At 38.3% G+C, this 13,647-nt stretch overlaps 1 protein-coding gene across 5 annotated transcripts in view; it reads right to left on the bottom strand.

Moving 5' to 3' along the window:
• Window positions 1-13,647, bottom strand: part of PLCE1 (phospholipase C epsilon 1) — a 218,087-nt gene that overhangs the window by 13,472 nt on the left and 190,968 nt on the right. For all 5 annotated transcript variants that reach the window (XM_075841415.1, XM_075841418.1, XM_075841419.1 and 2 more), the window contains 6 exons: window positions 10,417-10,548; window positions 9,955-10,245; window positions 4,855-5,018; window positions 2,823-3,084; window positions 1,942-2,057; window positions 535-663 (listed from right to left, as the gene is read on the bottom strand). In XM_075841415.1, coding sequence (XP_075697530.1) covers window positions 535-663; window positions 1,942-2,057; window positions 2,823-3,084; window positions 4,855-5,018; window positions 9,955-10,245; window positions 10,417-10,548 — 1,094 coding nt within the window. The remainder of the gene's footprint in view (window positions 1-534; window positions 664-1,941; window positions 2,058-2,822; window positions 3,085-4,854; window positions 5,019-9,954; window positions 10,246-10,416; window positions 10,549-13,647) is intronic.

A 13,647-nucleotide genomic window follows, 5' to 3' on the forward strand; every position in this document is an offset into this window, starting at 1 on the left:
TGAAAAAAGAGCAGAAGCAGCATATTTTGAAAGAAGAACTAAGGAGGAAAGATTGGTCAGTCAGAATGGTAACAAACAGAGGTTTCCTGTGGACTATGGTGATACCAATTACTGATGATTTACTCCAAAACTGTGGACTTTAGTTCCCTCATTGAACTAAGGCATTGCTGATCTGCTCAAGACTTGTCAAAGATCTAGCAGTAGATCTCGATCTACTGGTGTCCTGCCTAGGATCTAGAGGATGCTTAACAACTATGGTTCTCAGAGATTTTATTAGCTCTGAGAATGATTACAATAAAAGTACCCTTTAAGGGTCATGTCTCGCTGTATTTTATACATGAAGAGTTTAAGACAACATTCATGATTACCACCATTTTTAGTAACAGGAACAGGTTTATCTCAAGACGGTTACTATATGGCTATATTATTTAAGCACCGATTATGGTTTGCAATGTTGTCAGATAAAAGACACAGCATACTCTGTCCCTCTGATTGTGACTCGCCGAATATTGAATTATAAAAATGTAAACTTACTTGATCTAGTAGTTGTTTTGTTGTTGTGCCACCATTGATACTGAATATAGAGAAGGGTTCTGGACCAGGAATTCCATGTACTGTGACTTTAAACGTCGATGCTGCCCTTCTTTCTTCTGAGCTAAAAACCTTTACAAAAAAAGATATAATTAACAAATCTGATAAAAAAGAAAAAAAGTTAAAATGCTAATTCCTATTAAAGGGGTTGTCAGCTGAAGACAACCCATTTCCATATGCCCTAGTGGGGTAAATAGAGGGGGTCCCCCCGCTCAGGATTCCCTCTATGAGTTAGAGCAGGTCTCATATTTGGTCACGGTGGGTTTCTGAAGCAGGACCCGCAGTGATCAGCTGGCTCTCTAATCCACCTTTAAAATTTGGCCATTCTACATAAGTATCAATAATGATGTTAATTTTAGATGCCATCTGCTAAACATTTCTATGTAAGTAATGGTCTTTACCATAATTATTTTTCCGTAAACTTCAATAGTGCCATATATTTTGTTATACAGTACATACGAATAGTACCTCAAAACACCAATACTATATGAGGTAGTAGTACACTAATGGAAAGAGTGTAGAACGTGTGAATGAGTGTAGAAGAGTGCAGAATTACAACGTAGATAAAAGTTCATATGTCTAATTTTTCCTTTTCCAGTGGCCATTAGAGTCAACATGACTTATAATATATCAAACTGTATGCTTGTTATTAAATTAATCTCATTTTGGACATATTATATAAAAAGAGCAGACTCAATGGGGAATACAATTATTGTTGGAAGCGCTAAAGAGAAAAAAGTAGGAAGGGTAAACCAACAACAAGATGGAGGGATACAACCACAGAACTCATTAAAACACCTTCAGGGTATGTTCACACGTAGTCAACCAAAACGTCTGAAAATCCAGAGCTGTTTGCAAGGGAAAACAGACCCTGCTTTTCAGACGTTTTTTTACCAACTCGCATTTTTCGCGGCGTTTTTCGCGCCGTTTTCGCGGCGTTTTTTACGTCCGTTTTTGGAGCTGTTTTCATTGGAGCCTATGAGAAAACAGCTCCAAAAACGTCCAAAGAAGTGTCCTGCACTTCTTTTGACGAGGCTGTATTTTTACGAGTCGTCGTTTGACAGCTGTCAAACGACGACGCGTAAATAACAGGTCGTCTGCACAGTACGTCGGCAAACCCATTCAAATGAATGGGCAGATGTTTGCCGACGTATTGGAGCCGTATTTTCAGACGTAAAACGAGGCATAATACGCCTCGTATACGTCTGAAATTTGGCCGTGTGAACATACCCTCACTGAGAAACCTGAAGCTCAATGAGTGGTCAAGTTTATCTGGTGACCATATGAAAAACGTTTCTCTAGGAGCTGATGGCACTTAATAGTTAAAAAACACGCACATATTTTACCTACCAAAGATGCTGGCAAACTACCGCTTGGGATTTCTTCCATCCTTCTGCTATTAATGAACAGAGTGGAGATTTCCAAAGACTCATTATGTAAGTTGCGAAGTTGTAAATGTCTGTAGCCTGCAGAAAAATGTAATAGTAAAAAAGAAACCACAAGATAAAATGTCACTAGAAGAAACCAAACATGATCATATACTTGAAAAAACATCCACTTAAAAATAACCAGGACTATTATTTGTTTGTGAGTAACAGGAAATACTAGCAGTGTAAAGGTAGCACAGAGGTAAAACGACAAAATCGGCGATCAAGATATGCCTTGATCTGTGACCTAGTTTGGGCTTTTATTGATGTAATGCAGATCTGTCATTTGGCACTGACAACTTTACTAAGGATGAGCCCAAAGACGACCCTAAAAATCCAACATGGCAGATTAACTTTGCTGGTGTCTCTCAAGTTCGTGTCACAAAAAACCCACCGACAGTCGTCAGGAAACAGTCTAAAACGCTCTTTTCAGCCATTGAATAACTAGTGTATGGCCAGCTTGTGGGTTTAAATATATTCTGTTTTTCTCTTATTTTTCCTATGGCTACTGATGCTGAATAAGGAACAAGTTCCTGTTGAGAAGTTTTGGGTTACCACTATTGGTTAAGATGAATAGTACGGCTTTCTCGTTTAACTCTACTGAATCCTGTGCGCCTAACGTTTTGTTGAGTTCGAGACATACAGTATACCACATAACTCACCCTATATTGCCATCATATATTGAATAAGATCACTAACAATGAGGAAGACTTGAGGAAACGTCTGGCTGCACAAACATGAGTGACATGAAGCAAGGTAATGTTGAGTATCACAGTGAATGATTATCCTACAATGAAAGATTACCTCTCTTCAGGACTTTAAGAGGAATAATTCTTTGGGCAGTAACAGCTGAACTGTTGTTTTCAACTACAGCAAATCGAAGAAATACAAGGTCTTCAAAGTAGACGCGAAACATAAACTGTTCATTCCACATTGGGTTTAAAGTATTGCGGTGGATTGGTTTAGTTCTGAAGTGACAGCTGTCCACTGGCATCCCAAGCACATCAATTTCAATGCACGGACTTCCAGTACTGTTACTTGGACAGACATTCTGTCCTGAGACAATCTGTAAGACATGCAGAGATTTAGATTTACAGCATGTTGAAGGTGTATACTACCTAATATAGATGAAGAACAGCGATGCTGTTCTGTGAAGATCGTCTCATAAGTTCTAGTCTCCATTAACTGGTTTATAGAAAGCAGAAACATAAATGTAATTTAATATATTGCACTTATATGTGTATGAATCTATATGTAAATAATAGTAGGTATAAATAAAGAATATTTTATGACAGCCATTAGTAGGCCTTAATATGAATCTCCCCCTTACCACTCCATCACACCTATTGTCATGTCATTTTTAGGTCCAAGATTATGTGTTGATTTTCTGTTGCAAAACTATGTTCCTCTGATACCGAGCTTCAAATCTCCTGCAGCTGCCACCAGGGGGAGCCGAAGAACTTACTGTATACAGTTTTGTTATTAAGCTAAATGTATAAACAGTATGCAGTAAGAGCCCTCTAGTGGTGGCCCCAGGTAGACAGCATGTTCTCTTTTAAATCTATGTCTATGTAGGGGATTTGGAGCTCTGGAGAAGTTTATAGAGTTATTTATATATCATAGAAAATGTACTTGGCTACTAGAAAATTATATAAGAAGTCAGAAAGGAGTAATATTACAATAAAAAGCACAAGACTATAAAAGGAGTCCATTTACGAAGACTATATAGAAATTCCGCTATAGCGGGGATTAAGCAATTCTTCATTTTGGTCAGTGCTCAATTATGGCCACCCATCTGGGTAATCATATTGGACACCAATCATGTTCAGATCAAGCAGTGGATGTCAGCATTTGAGTGGCTTAAGTGGTTTGTCCTATCAGGACAATCCTTGCCCATTGGAAAATGTTTGGCTAGCTGCAACTTTCCCTGGTGGTGATAACCAATTGCTGGAGATTTCAGAAGCCGGATCCACTGCGATCACACATAGTACAAAAAAGGGTTGGCTTTATTGTGACTCTTAAAAATTAATGTGAATTTATTATTGAAAGAAATATTATTGAATAACATTACAATCATAGGTTAAAAAGCTTTCATGAGTGTAACAAACAATTACAATGAACTTATAACAATAGTAATAATAATTAAAAAAAAAAGAATCTGCCAAACCCATAGAATCCTACATGTTCCATTCACAAATAAAGAAATTAATATGTACATTAAATCTCAAATGAAAACAGAAATAAGATTTGGAAGAATCCATCCCTGCATGTATCTAAGAGAAATCTATAATTTTACTGAATTTCACAAAAGATCACAATAGGTGTAAGGCGTTGTTAGATTTCATGTCCACAATTATGTTTATATATAAATAAATATATATATATTTTTATTTTTTTTACAAATGTGCTAAGTATAACTTAATATTGCCTTTGGTTTTATTAATCAGGTAAATTTGCATAGGTCTGCAGTTTTTGTTGGTGTTCGGCATTTAGCACATTGCGGTCAATGGGAAGGATTGGGGTTTGTGCTAAATCTCTCCTTGACAGTAATATCAACAGTGAGTGAAAGTTACTAGAGGAAAATACTTAAGAGAGCAAAATAATTACAGAGAAACTCATGTAGTAAAAACATCATTCTCTCCAAGCACAATGTATAGATTCAAGTCTATAAATTTATGGCCACTATTTAGGCAGACTAAGCTGTGTGTGAAGTGTTTAGAGCAGGAAAGGTTGAGTCACAGAAGTGTTTTGTTACAGTATCATGTCAGCAGTTTCATACGTGAGGGTGTATGAACCCTGGTTTAAAACGGTCCCTGTATAGAGTGTATATTCTTACGGATAGTGAGTATATTGCTGGTTCCATGCTTTCTAGCTCGCGGTCGAGTGGTGAGAATGACTGGTGCATCGGGCAGCCCTTGTCCCATAATACTGGTGGCTTTAAAACATAACCGCACCCGCCATTTGCCTCAAACATGGCAGCATTCAATTGTAGGGAGAGATCTGGAAGAGAAAACAGTGTTTTCAAGTCATGGGTCACTGGATTTATTAAACACAAATTATGTCTCACATTATTCACGTGCCCTTTTTAATACAACACTACATGAACCTGTAGTTACTTTTTTGTTGACACCGATTACTCCTCAAATAATAGTATGTTTGACTGTTACCAAAAGCAAATGTACAGCAGATGTAACATAGGGGAGGACTAGTGTTTGCCACTCCACTGTTTATTTATTTTATCACTTCTGAAGAGAGGGAGAGCACTGTACGAGTATATTAGCACGGTGAAGAAAAATCCACCAATAATTAGCATGTGGCGGATTCTAAAATCTGCACCGCGGGCCAATTTCCGCAGCGTGTGAATGAGATTTGTTAAAATCCTATCCACATTGTTGCTACTGTAATGTGCTGCAGATTTTCCGCCCACAAATTCAGACAGGAAAATCTGCTGTGTGTCTGCCATGTGAGAACAATACCCTACAGGTTCACAGCCAACCCCCCCCCCCCCCCCAAAAGCTCTATATTTGCCCAGTGCCTGCTCCCATATCACACACCCCACTGGTTCTCAACTATTTTACTACTGTTTCTGTTTGCCTTGTGTGAACCTGGTCTATTTGTAAACAATCGGAAATCCAGCTGTCTCCATAGACTTGAATGGGAGCTTTTCATCTACAAAGCGGATGAATATAGGCCAGATTTGATGGAAAATATGTTCATGTAAATGAGAGGTTTTAATCTGTAATTTGTGTTTTTAAATAATTGGTGGACTATCTAATGCCACCAATTGTTTTAAAATTAACAAGATGTGCAGTGTCCAAAAGTCAGACCCCCAAAAATCAGACCATTAAAGAGTTAAACAGAACAGCAGCACAAGGAGCTATTCTGACAGTCTGGTGGTTATAAACTAAAGATACATAGACTCCAAGCGTATATTGGTTACAGGCTAGGTAAAGTTTAAGAGACCAACTTCCCCCCATAATGTATCAGATAGACTGCTCCATAGTTATTGAACCATACCGAAGAAAAAAAAAAAAAAAAAAAAAGCTAGAGCGTAACGTCAAAATATATAAGAATATATCAATTTTTATTTTTAGAAAATAACATACAATTAAAAACACTTCATAAGAAGACTCTAGTACCAATACCGTGATACATCAAACAGCACAGGACAGTATTACGTATTAGAATGGTATAAAGGGCAAGAACATAAATGCTACCCACACAGTTAGATATATAAAGTATCTCATCCAAGTGGATTGTGTACTGATAAACCACAGTGTCCGTGCTGGATGGTCCACAGAAAGACCCCAACGCGCGTTTCGCACAGGAATACTGTCCTGTGCTGTTTGATGTATCACGGTATTGGTACTAGAGTCTTCTTATGAAGTGTTTTTAATTATATGTTATTTTCTAAAAATAAAAATTGATATATTCTTATATATTTGGACGTTACGCTCTAGCTTTTTTTCTTCGGTATGGTTATAAACTAAATTGGGTCATTTTCTGCACGCGTGCCATTTGCTACCGCTGGTTTTAGCGTGACTGAACAATTCAACAGTGACTGCAACCTGCCAAGTGTATGTGATCACTGGATAACCATAATATTTAGTTCCCATAAGAACACGTTTTATAACCTTGGTGCTGGATCAGTCTTGATTAATTGTACAAGGTGAGACTAAATGTAGGTCATAAACAATAGACAGAGGGGCAGCACTTCCAAAATAAAAATGGCTTTATTCACCCGTGCAACGTTTCAGTGCAGCAGGACCTTTCTCAAGCAGGACCTTTCTATTGTTTGTGCCTAATCCAAGGGACTGTGGAGCGGGTCCTGTTGAGGCGTGCACCCACACTCGGGTTCAGCGCTGTGGATTCTGTCCATTTTTTTCCACCAAAACTGCAGTGTGTGTGTGTGCGTGTGCGTGTGCGTGTGTGTGTGTGTGTTCACACAAGAATATACTGACTATATATATATATATAAAGAGGACAAGGGCAATACCTTTTAATAATTTCCACAACTCTACATCGAATATTTGCATGAAAAATAATCACTTGCTGTTTTAAAAAAAAGTAAAATAAAAAAAAATAGTATGCATATTTTAGTGCTTTGTGCAGAGACTGAAATTCTCAACATGCCCTTTTCCTAGAAGATTTTTTTTTTTTCCTGCAGAAAATGCATTGATTGTACTGTTGGGTGGAATACATGTACCTGCGTTCAGATTGAGGCCCTATGCACACGAACGTAAAAATGCCCGTAATCACGAGCCGTAATTACGGGCCCATGGACTTCTATTGGCCACGGGTACCTCCCCGTTTGCTTACGGGAAGGTGCCGTGCCGTTAAAAAATATAGAACATGTCCTATTTCAGGCCGTAATTACGGCACGGGCAGCCCATAGAAGTCTATGGGGCTCCCGTAATTACAGGTGACTACGTGTGTGCACCCGTAATTATGGGAGCGTTGCTAGGCGACGTCAGTAAATAGTCACTGTCCAGGGTGCTGAAAGAGTTAAACAATCGGCAGTAACTCTTTCAGCACCCTGGACAGTGACTACCGATCACGATATAGATCAACGTGTAAAAAAAAACAAAAAACGTTCATACTTACCCAGAACTCCCTGCTTCTTCCTCCAGTTCGGCCTCCCGGGATGACGTTTCAGCCCATGTGACCGCTGCAGCCAATTACAGGCCAATCACAGGCTGCAGCGGTCACATGGACTGCTGCGTCATCCAGGGGGTCGGGCTGGATGTCGAAAGAGGGACGCGTCACCAAGACAACGGCCGGGTAAGTATGAATTTCTTTTACTTTTACTGCGGAAAGGGCTGTCCCTTCTCTCTATCCTGCACTGATAGAGAGAAGGGGCTGCTGATTAGTGCAGTGCAATTTTACGGCGAAAACGTGCCTTATTGCCCGTATTTACGGGCACAGGTCCGTAAATACTGGTGCAATACGGGTCGAATACGTGTGACCAAGGACCCGTATTTAAGGAAAAAAATACGTTCGTGTGCATGAGGCCTACAGAGTGGATTTTGCTGGGGGTTTATCTGCATCATTTGAACATGGCGTAAGCAACAGTTATTATTATTAATAATAATATTATTATTATTATTATCAACATTGCCTATAACAATTCTAGTGAAAAACAGCAAAATTGAGTATCTGAAATTTTTTGATAATAAAGTTGCATGTGGCATATAAGACTGTTCACATGTGAGTTTGAGGGCTCCGTCAAGGTTCCTGTCAAGCGTTCCAGTAGTTTTGACAGCAAGAATAGCACAGTGTGCAGCGATATTCATGTCAGAATACCGGAATCTCAACAGACCCCCATTAAAGTCAATGGGGCCGTCAGTGTCTGTTTGGATCTGTCAGAAAACGGGTTTGTCGCGTCATGGCTTCCCTTCTAAAACCGGAGGTACACTTTGAGCCTGTCAAACAATTGTATGTGACTAGATGTAGCAAATGGACAATGGAAGCATTCTGGATGATTTATAAGCTGAGCAAAAGGACTCAGCCCGACATCAACAATTCAGTCTCATCGATGATCCACAGTCTCACTTCTGTCACACAGGAAAATCAATAGCACGGCAAATTTGTTTACTAATATTTTATTGCTATTAACCCTTTAGGTATACTAAGTGGAAAACGTACACTACATCTGGATTGTTCTCTATAAATACTAACCCCCCCCCACCCAATCTTCAAGCTTGATGTACATTTAAGTTCCTGTAAAATACTACCATTTCAAATAAAAACACCTTCGGAGCAGCAATGTGATATGTTTATAGGTCAGGCTAAGAGGCTTTATAACAAGGAAATGAGACAGGCACTTGTTGGGTGCAAGAAGAGTAAAGTTTAGGTTAAAAAGAAAAGAACAGTGAAACCATGTCTGACAAAACAAGCAGTGAGAACAGTTCTAGTTCACAGAGAATTTCAAGAATGAGGATCAAAGCTCAACTCCACCATTGACACAGATGATAATCCAGATGTGAACATATACAGAGGTTAGCCATATACTAGAGGCACAGATCACGTGCCATGAATGCATAAATAATATGAAGAAGAAAAAAAAAAAGCATGGGAAAAAGAGTAATTCTACCTCAGATTGAGATTCTGACATCACTAGGCCACTTGGAAGAAGGCCACAAAAAACAAACATGAGAACTTTTCATTTATAAGATTTAACAAGGCTATATAATATAAATGTACCTTGTAAAGTATACCTTATATACCGTCATATCACAATCATTCACTAAAATTCCAGTAACAGAGATTGTATGGGAAATATTTGGGAGGTCCTGAAAACTGATTATATATATATATATATACATATATAGATATCTATCTATCTATCTATATATCTATATATATATATATATTTATTTTTTTTTTAGAGCTGTGGACTTCTACAATACAGCAATTTTCTGGGTCTCCTCTGTAGATATAGAGATGTGTTAGAACAATATTTGACAGCGTTTAAGAGGATTCTGTCGTTCATGAATGTTTCCCAAATAGCAAAATCTTCTTAAACCCAATGCCAAAATATACGAAGATAGAAATATTGATCTAATACTGTGCAGTGTGCAAACCCGCTAGCAAGAAAATCCTTTGCCACAGATGTAGTTTTATACTTCGTAAAACAAGAAACATGAAAATAAGAGCAGAATAATAAAGCAGACTTTTACAAATGCTAATGTGTGTACAGTTAATATGTATAATGTTTCTATAAATTCTACTTTCACGTGAGTAGGATATACCCAATGAGGGTGGAGTCATTTAGACCCCTATACAGTCAGTTTGCTATGACGGTCATGACCATCAGTTAAAGGAGCATACACGATGTCCATGTGCATATTGAACTACCACCCGCAGCCACCTGCAGACCTGATAAGAGTTTTTACTCACATATAGTAACACATACATCAACGTACTGCCTACTTACCATCAGTTTGATAGTTGAGTGCAACCAATTGTATTCCATGAAGCCAGAAAAGAAGCGGATGAGGATTGGAAGAGTCAATGCGTGTAGCAGCTGGATATGTTCTCAGTAACTGATATGAAGTGTGCTGAATCAGCTTCTGGGAATACCGTCTGCACAGGCGCTTGGCAGCATTTTCATTCAGTGACGAGATGTGATAGCACCTCGGTGTCCGAATTATGGCGCTTAATGAAGTGCTTGGGTTAAAAGGGGTGGAACATGGCTCCTCCCAGCTCTGACGCGTTTCGGTTGTGCCTGCAGGCAATATAGTCGGTTATTAAAATCATCTTATGGAAATAAATATTAAAAAAATAACCTGCAGGCATTGCAAGGAATTGATAACTGAGTATGATAAGAAAACTCCATATATTATGGGATACATCAGAAGTCCAATTATTAAGTCAGAATGGAATATACATATATTACCTTTTCCAGATGTTTTGGCCAGTGTTGTTGGTTCCCCAGGGCTTGTTCTACCAGGATTGTTGCCAAAAATGGACTTCCTGCCTCTTCTGTCCTTTCCTCTGCCAGATCCACATGGGTTTAATGTTGAAAGGCCTGTTCCCATAAAATTAAGACTAATGAACCAAACAAGCAGACCAAGAGGGCACGACATTTTCCATGGCCTTTGCAAAGTATGTTTTATGGAACTGATTCAGCTTGTCCTGCTCTACACTACATCACTAATCTCCCATCCATATCTTCTAAATGTAGTTTACATCTTCAGCAGTCCAAGACAAATAGACAATTTTCAGCAGACTACAGTGAACAAAAGGGTGATGTTAAAATGACTCTCAAGCATGGAAGTCCAGATTAATGAACACATGGGAACATTTGTAAAAAATCATCACTACTGAACTTTAAGGAAATCATAGTAAAACCAAAAGTAGCGCAATGTATTTTATCTGAACTAGTAAAGGGTATATTTTAGTTCTCAATTTCCATTTTTTTTAAATCAACCATTCCTTGTGTAATCGTTCAGTCAGAAATAAAGATCACAATGTCAAATTGTAAATAAAAAACGAAAACAAAAGTACATAATGAACCAGTCTATTTGACCCTCTTCAATACTGTTAAATAAACATCAACTTTTTAAAGTGTATTTAAAGGAAATGTTTCTTTATAAAAGAAAAACTATTATTAAAATCAAGTTTATATTATGAACTTATTTATTTTTAAGTGTTGTTTTTTTATGTTTTTATGTGGCTATTCACATAAAACAATCTTGAAGTGTTCCAGTTATTACACTAGACACCGAAGTCATAGCCCTGGAACTGAAATCAGATGGAATACATTTTTTATTGTAGTTATAAAGAAAAACTATATTCATAATGTACACAGCAGTATGCATATAAAGGTCCTTTAGGACAGGTCGATATACAGCACATCGTTTGCTCCAGTCACATGGAGCAATAATCGGTAATGTTTGGGGACGATCGATTGTTACTACGATCATCCGTCCCCATGCACTTACATCATGTCGGCAGCACATTTCCATTTAAACAGGGAGATTTACAGTCGACCAGCAACCATTTTATTGGCTGCATAAAAGATCCGATCAGTTGACATGGCAATGATCGGGAATGAGCATTTATATAACGCTTGTTTGCCCGATTACTGTATTGTATTGATCTGTGTATGAACTGATCTCACTGATGAATAAGGAGAACATCAGGTGAACTTAGGGCCTGTTTAGGGGAAACCATAGCAGTGCACTATTGTTTTTGCGGTAAATCAACGGACACCTCGAGTCAATGGGTTCCATCGCTGGTGCATCCGAACAGTTCCGTCCGGCATTCCCTTGTTCTGCTCCTGTATGTGAACAGGGCCTACTGCAAACTGACACAGCTCTATATTTCCACGCCACTATGAGGTGCTATCACTGTGACTGCACTTTCTAGCATGCAATGTGTGCATATTCCTATATTTTCTTCTATTATGCTTCTCCCAGACTGATCAGACCACAAGGAGCAGTCCATCTGGAATCTTAGAGACTTCACAGACTGCCAATCTTTCATTTTTAAAGGATTATCAATGATCTGCCATTTACTCGGAGATGTAGTAGGAGACCACATACTGGGTTGCCTACCATTTTATTGTTTTGATCTGAGTAATGTGAAATAACCTGTAGTGAATGGTTTGCTATTCAGAAGCCTTGAAAAGCTGAGCAATCTGTAATTGCAGTAATACTTCGTTTTTATCCAGCTTTTCCCAAAACAGATGTTATTAGCTAAAGTGGCTGGAGGGGAATGCTTTAACAAGCCTGGTACAAAATTCAATATACAAGTGGCAAAAGTGTGTATATAGTGTCTGGTGGTAAAAGGGCAAATATATCAAGGTCATGAAGTAGTTAACCCCTTAACGACATGTCACGTACTGGTACGCAGCAGCCGTTTAGGGGAAGTATGGAGCGGGCTAATTAGCTGAGCTCACTCCATACTCAGCGGGTGACAGCTGTGTTATACAGCCGACACCTCACTGCAATGGGCGGAATCAAAGATCACTCTGATTCCGCCCGTTTAACAACTTAAATGCCGCGGTCAATCGCAACCGCAGCATTTAAATTGTTAGAATCAGGGGGGCGCCCCCCTCGAACACGGCATTGTGCTCCCCCCGAGACGGGATCTGGCAGGGCTTCAAAGGAGACTGTCAGACTCACGATATACTGGAATACCTTAGTATTGCAGTATATCATGCAAGCGATCCAATGATCGCTGCTTCAAGTCCCCTAGGGGGACTGATTAAAAAAAAGTAAAAACAGTTAAATAAAGATTTTTGTAATGTTCCAAAAAAAATAAAACATGAAAAGTAAAAAAAAAAAAACCTTTTCTAATTTTCTCCCTAAAGCAATGTTAAAAAAAGAAAAGTTAACATAACTGGTACCGCCGAAAACCGTAAAAGTCAGAATTATCACAATTTGGTGTTGTTGAACTCCGTAAAAAAAATATATATATATAAAAATATACGTTTTTTTGCTCACCTTAGCTCTCCAAAAAAATGGGACAAAAAGTGATCAAAAAGTCACATTTACCCCAAAATGGTATCAGTGAAAACTACAGCTTATCCCGCAAAATGTAAGCCCTCACACCTCTAAATTGATGGAAAAATAAAAAAGTTATGGCTCTCAGAATACGGCGACACAAAACATTTATTTTTTTCAGCAAATAGTTTTCTTTTTTTAAAAGTGGTAAAACATAAAACAAAACATATACATTTGGTATCGCCGTAATCGTATCACCTTGTAGAATAAGGTGAATATGTTGTTTTTACCGCCTGATGGACGCCGTTAAAACAAAACCCCCCAAAAAATGGTGTCATCTCTGTTTTTTGCCCATTTCACTCCACAAATATTTTTTCCCAGATTACCAGTACATTATGGGGTACAATACATGGTGCCATGAAAAACTACAACTTGTCCCGCAAAAAACAAGACCTCATATGGCTATGTTGACGAAGAAATAGTAAAGTTATGGCTTTTGGAACACGGGGAGGCAAAAACGAAAATGAAAGAACTCAAATTGGTCTGGTCTTCAAGGGGTTAAATAGTATTTATGTGTGTGTCTATACAAACACAATCTTTTGGATATCTTTTATGAATATTTGTACTTGGAATGTGAATCTAATCTAAACTAATTGTCCAACGCTTTAAACACTTCA

The sequence above is a fragment of the Rhinoderma darwinii genome, chromosome 11 (assembly GCF_050947455.1).
Source record: "Rhinoderma darwinii isolate aRhiDar2 chromosome 11, aRhiDar2.hap1, whole genome shotgun sequence".
Classification (NCBI taxonomy): Eukaryota; Metazoa; Chordata; class Amphibia; order Anura; family Rhinodermatidae; genus Rhinoderma; species Rhinoderma darwinii.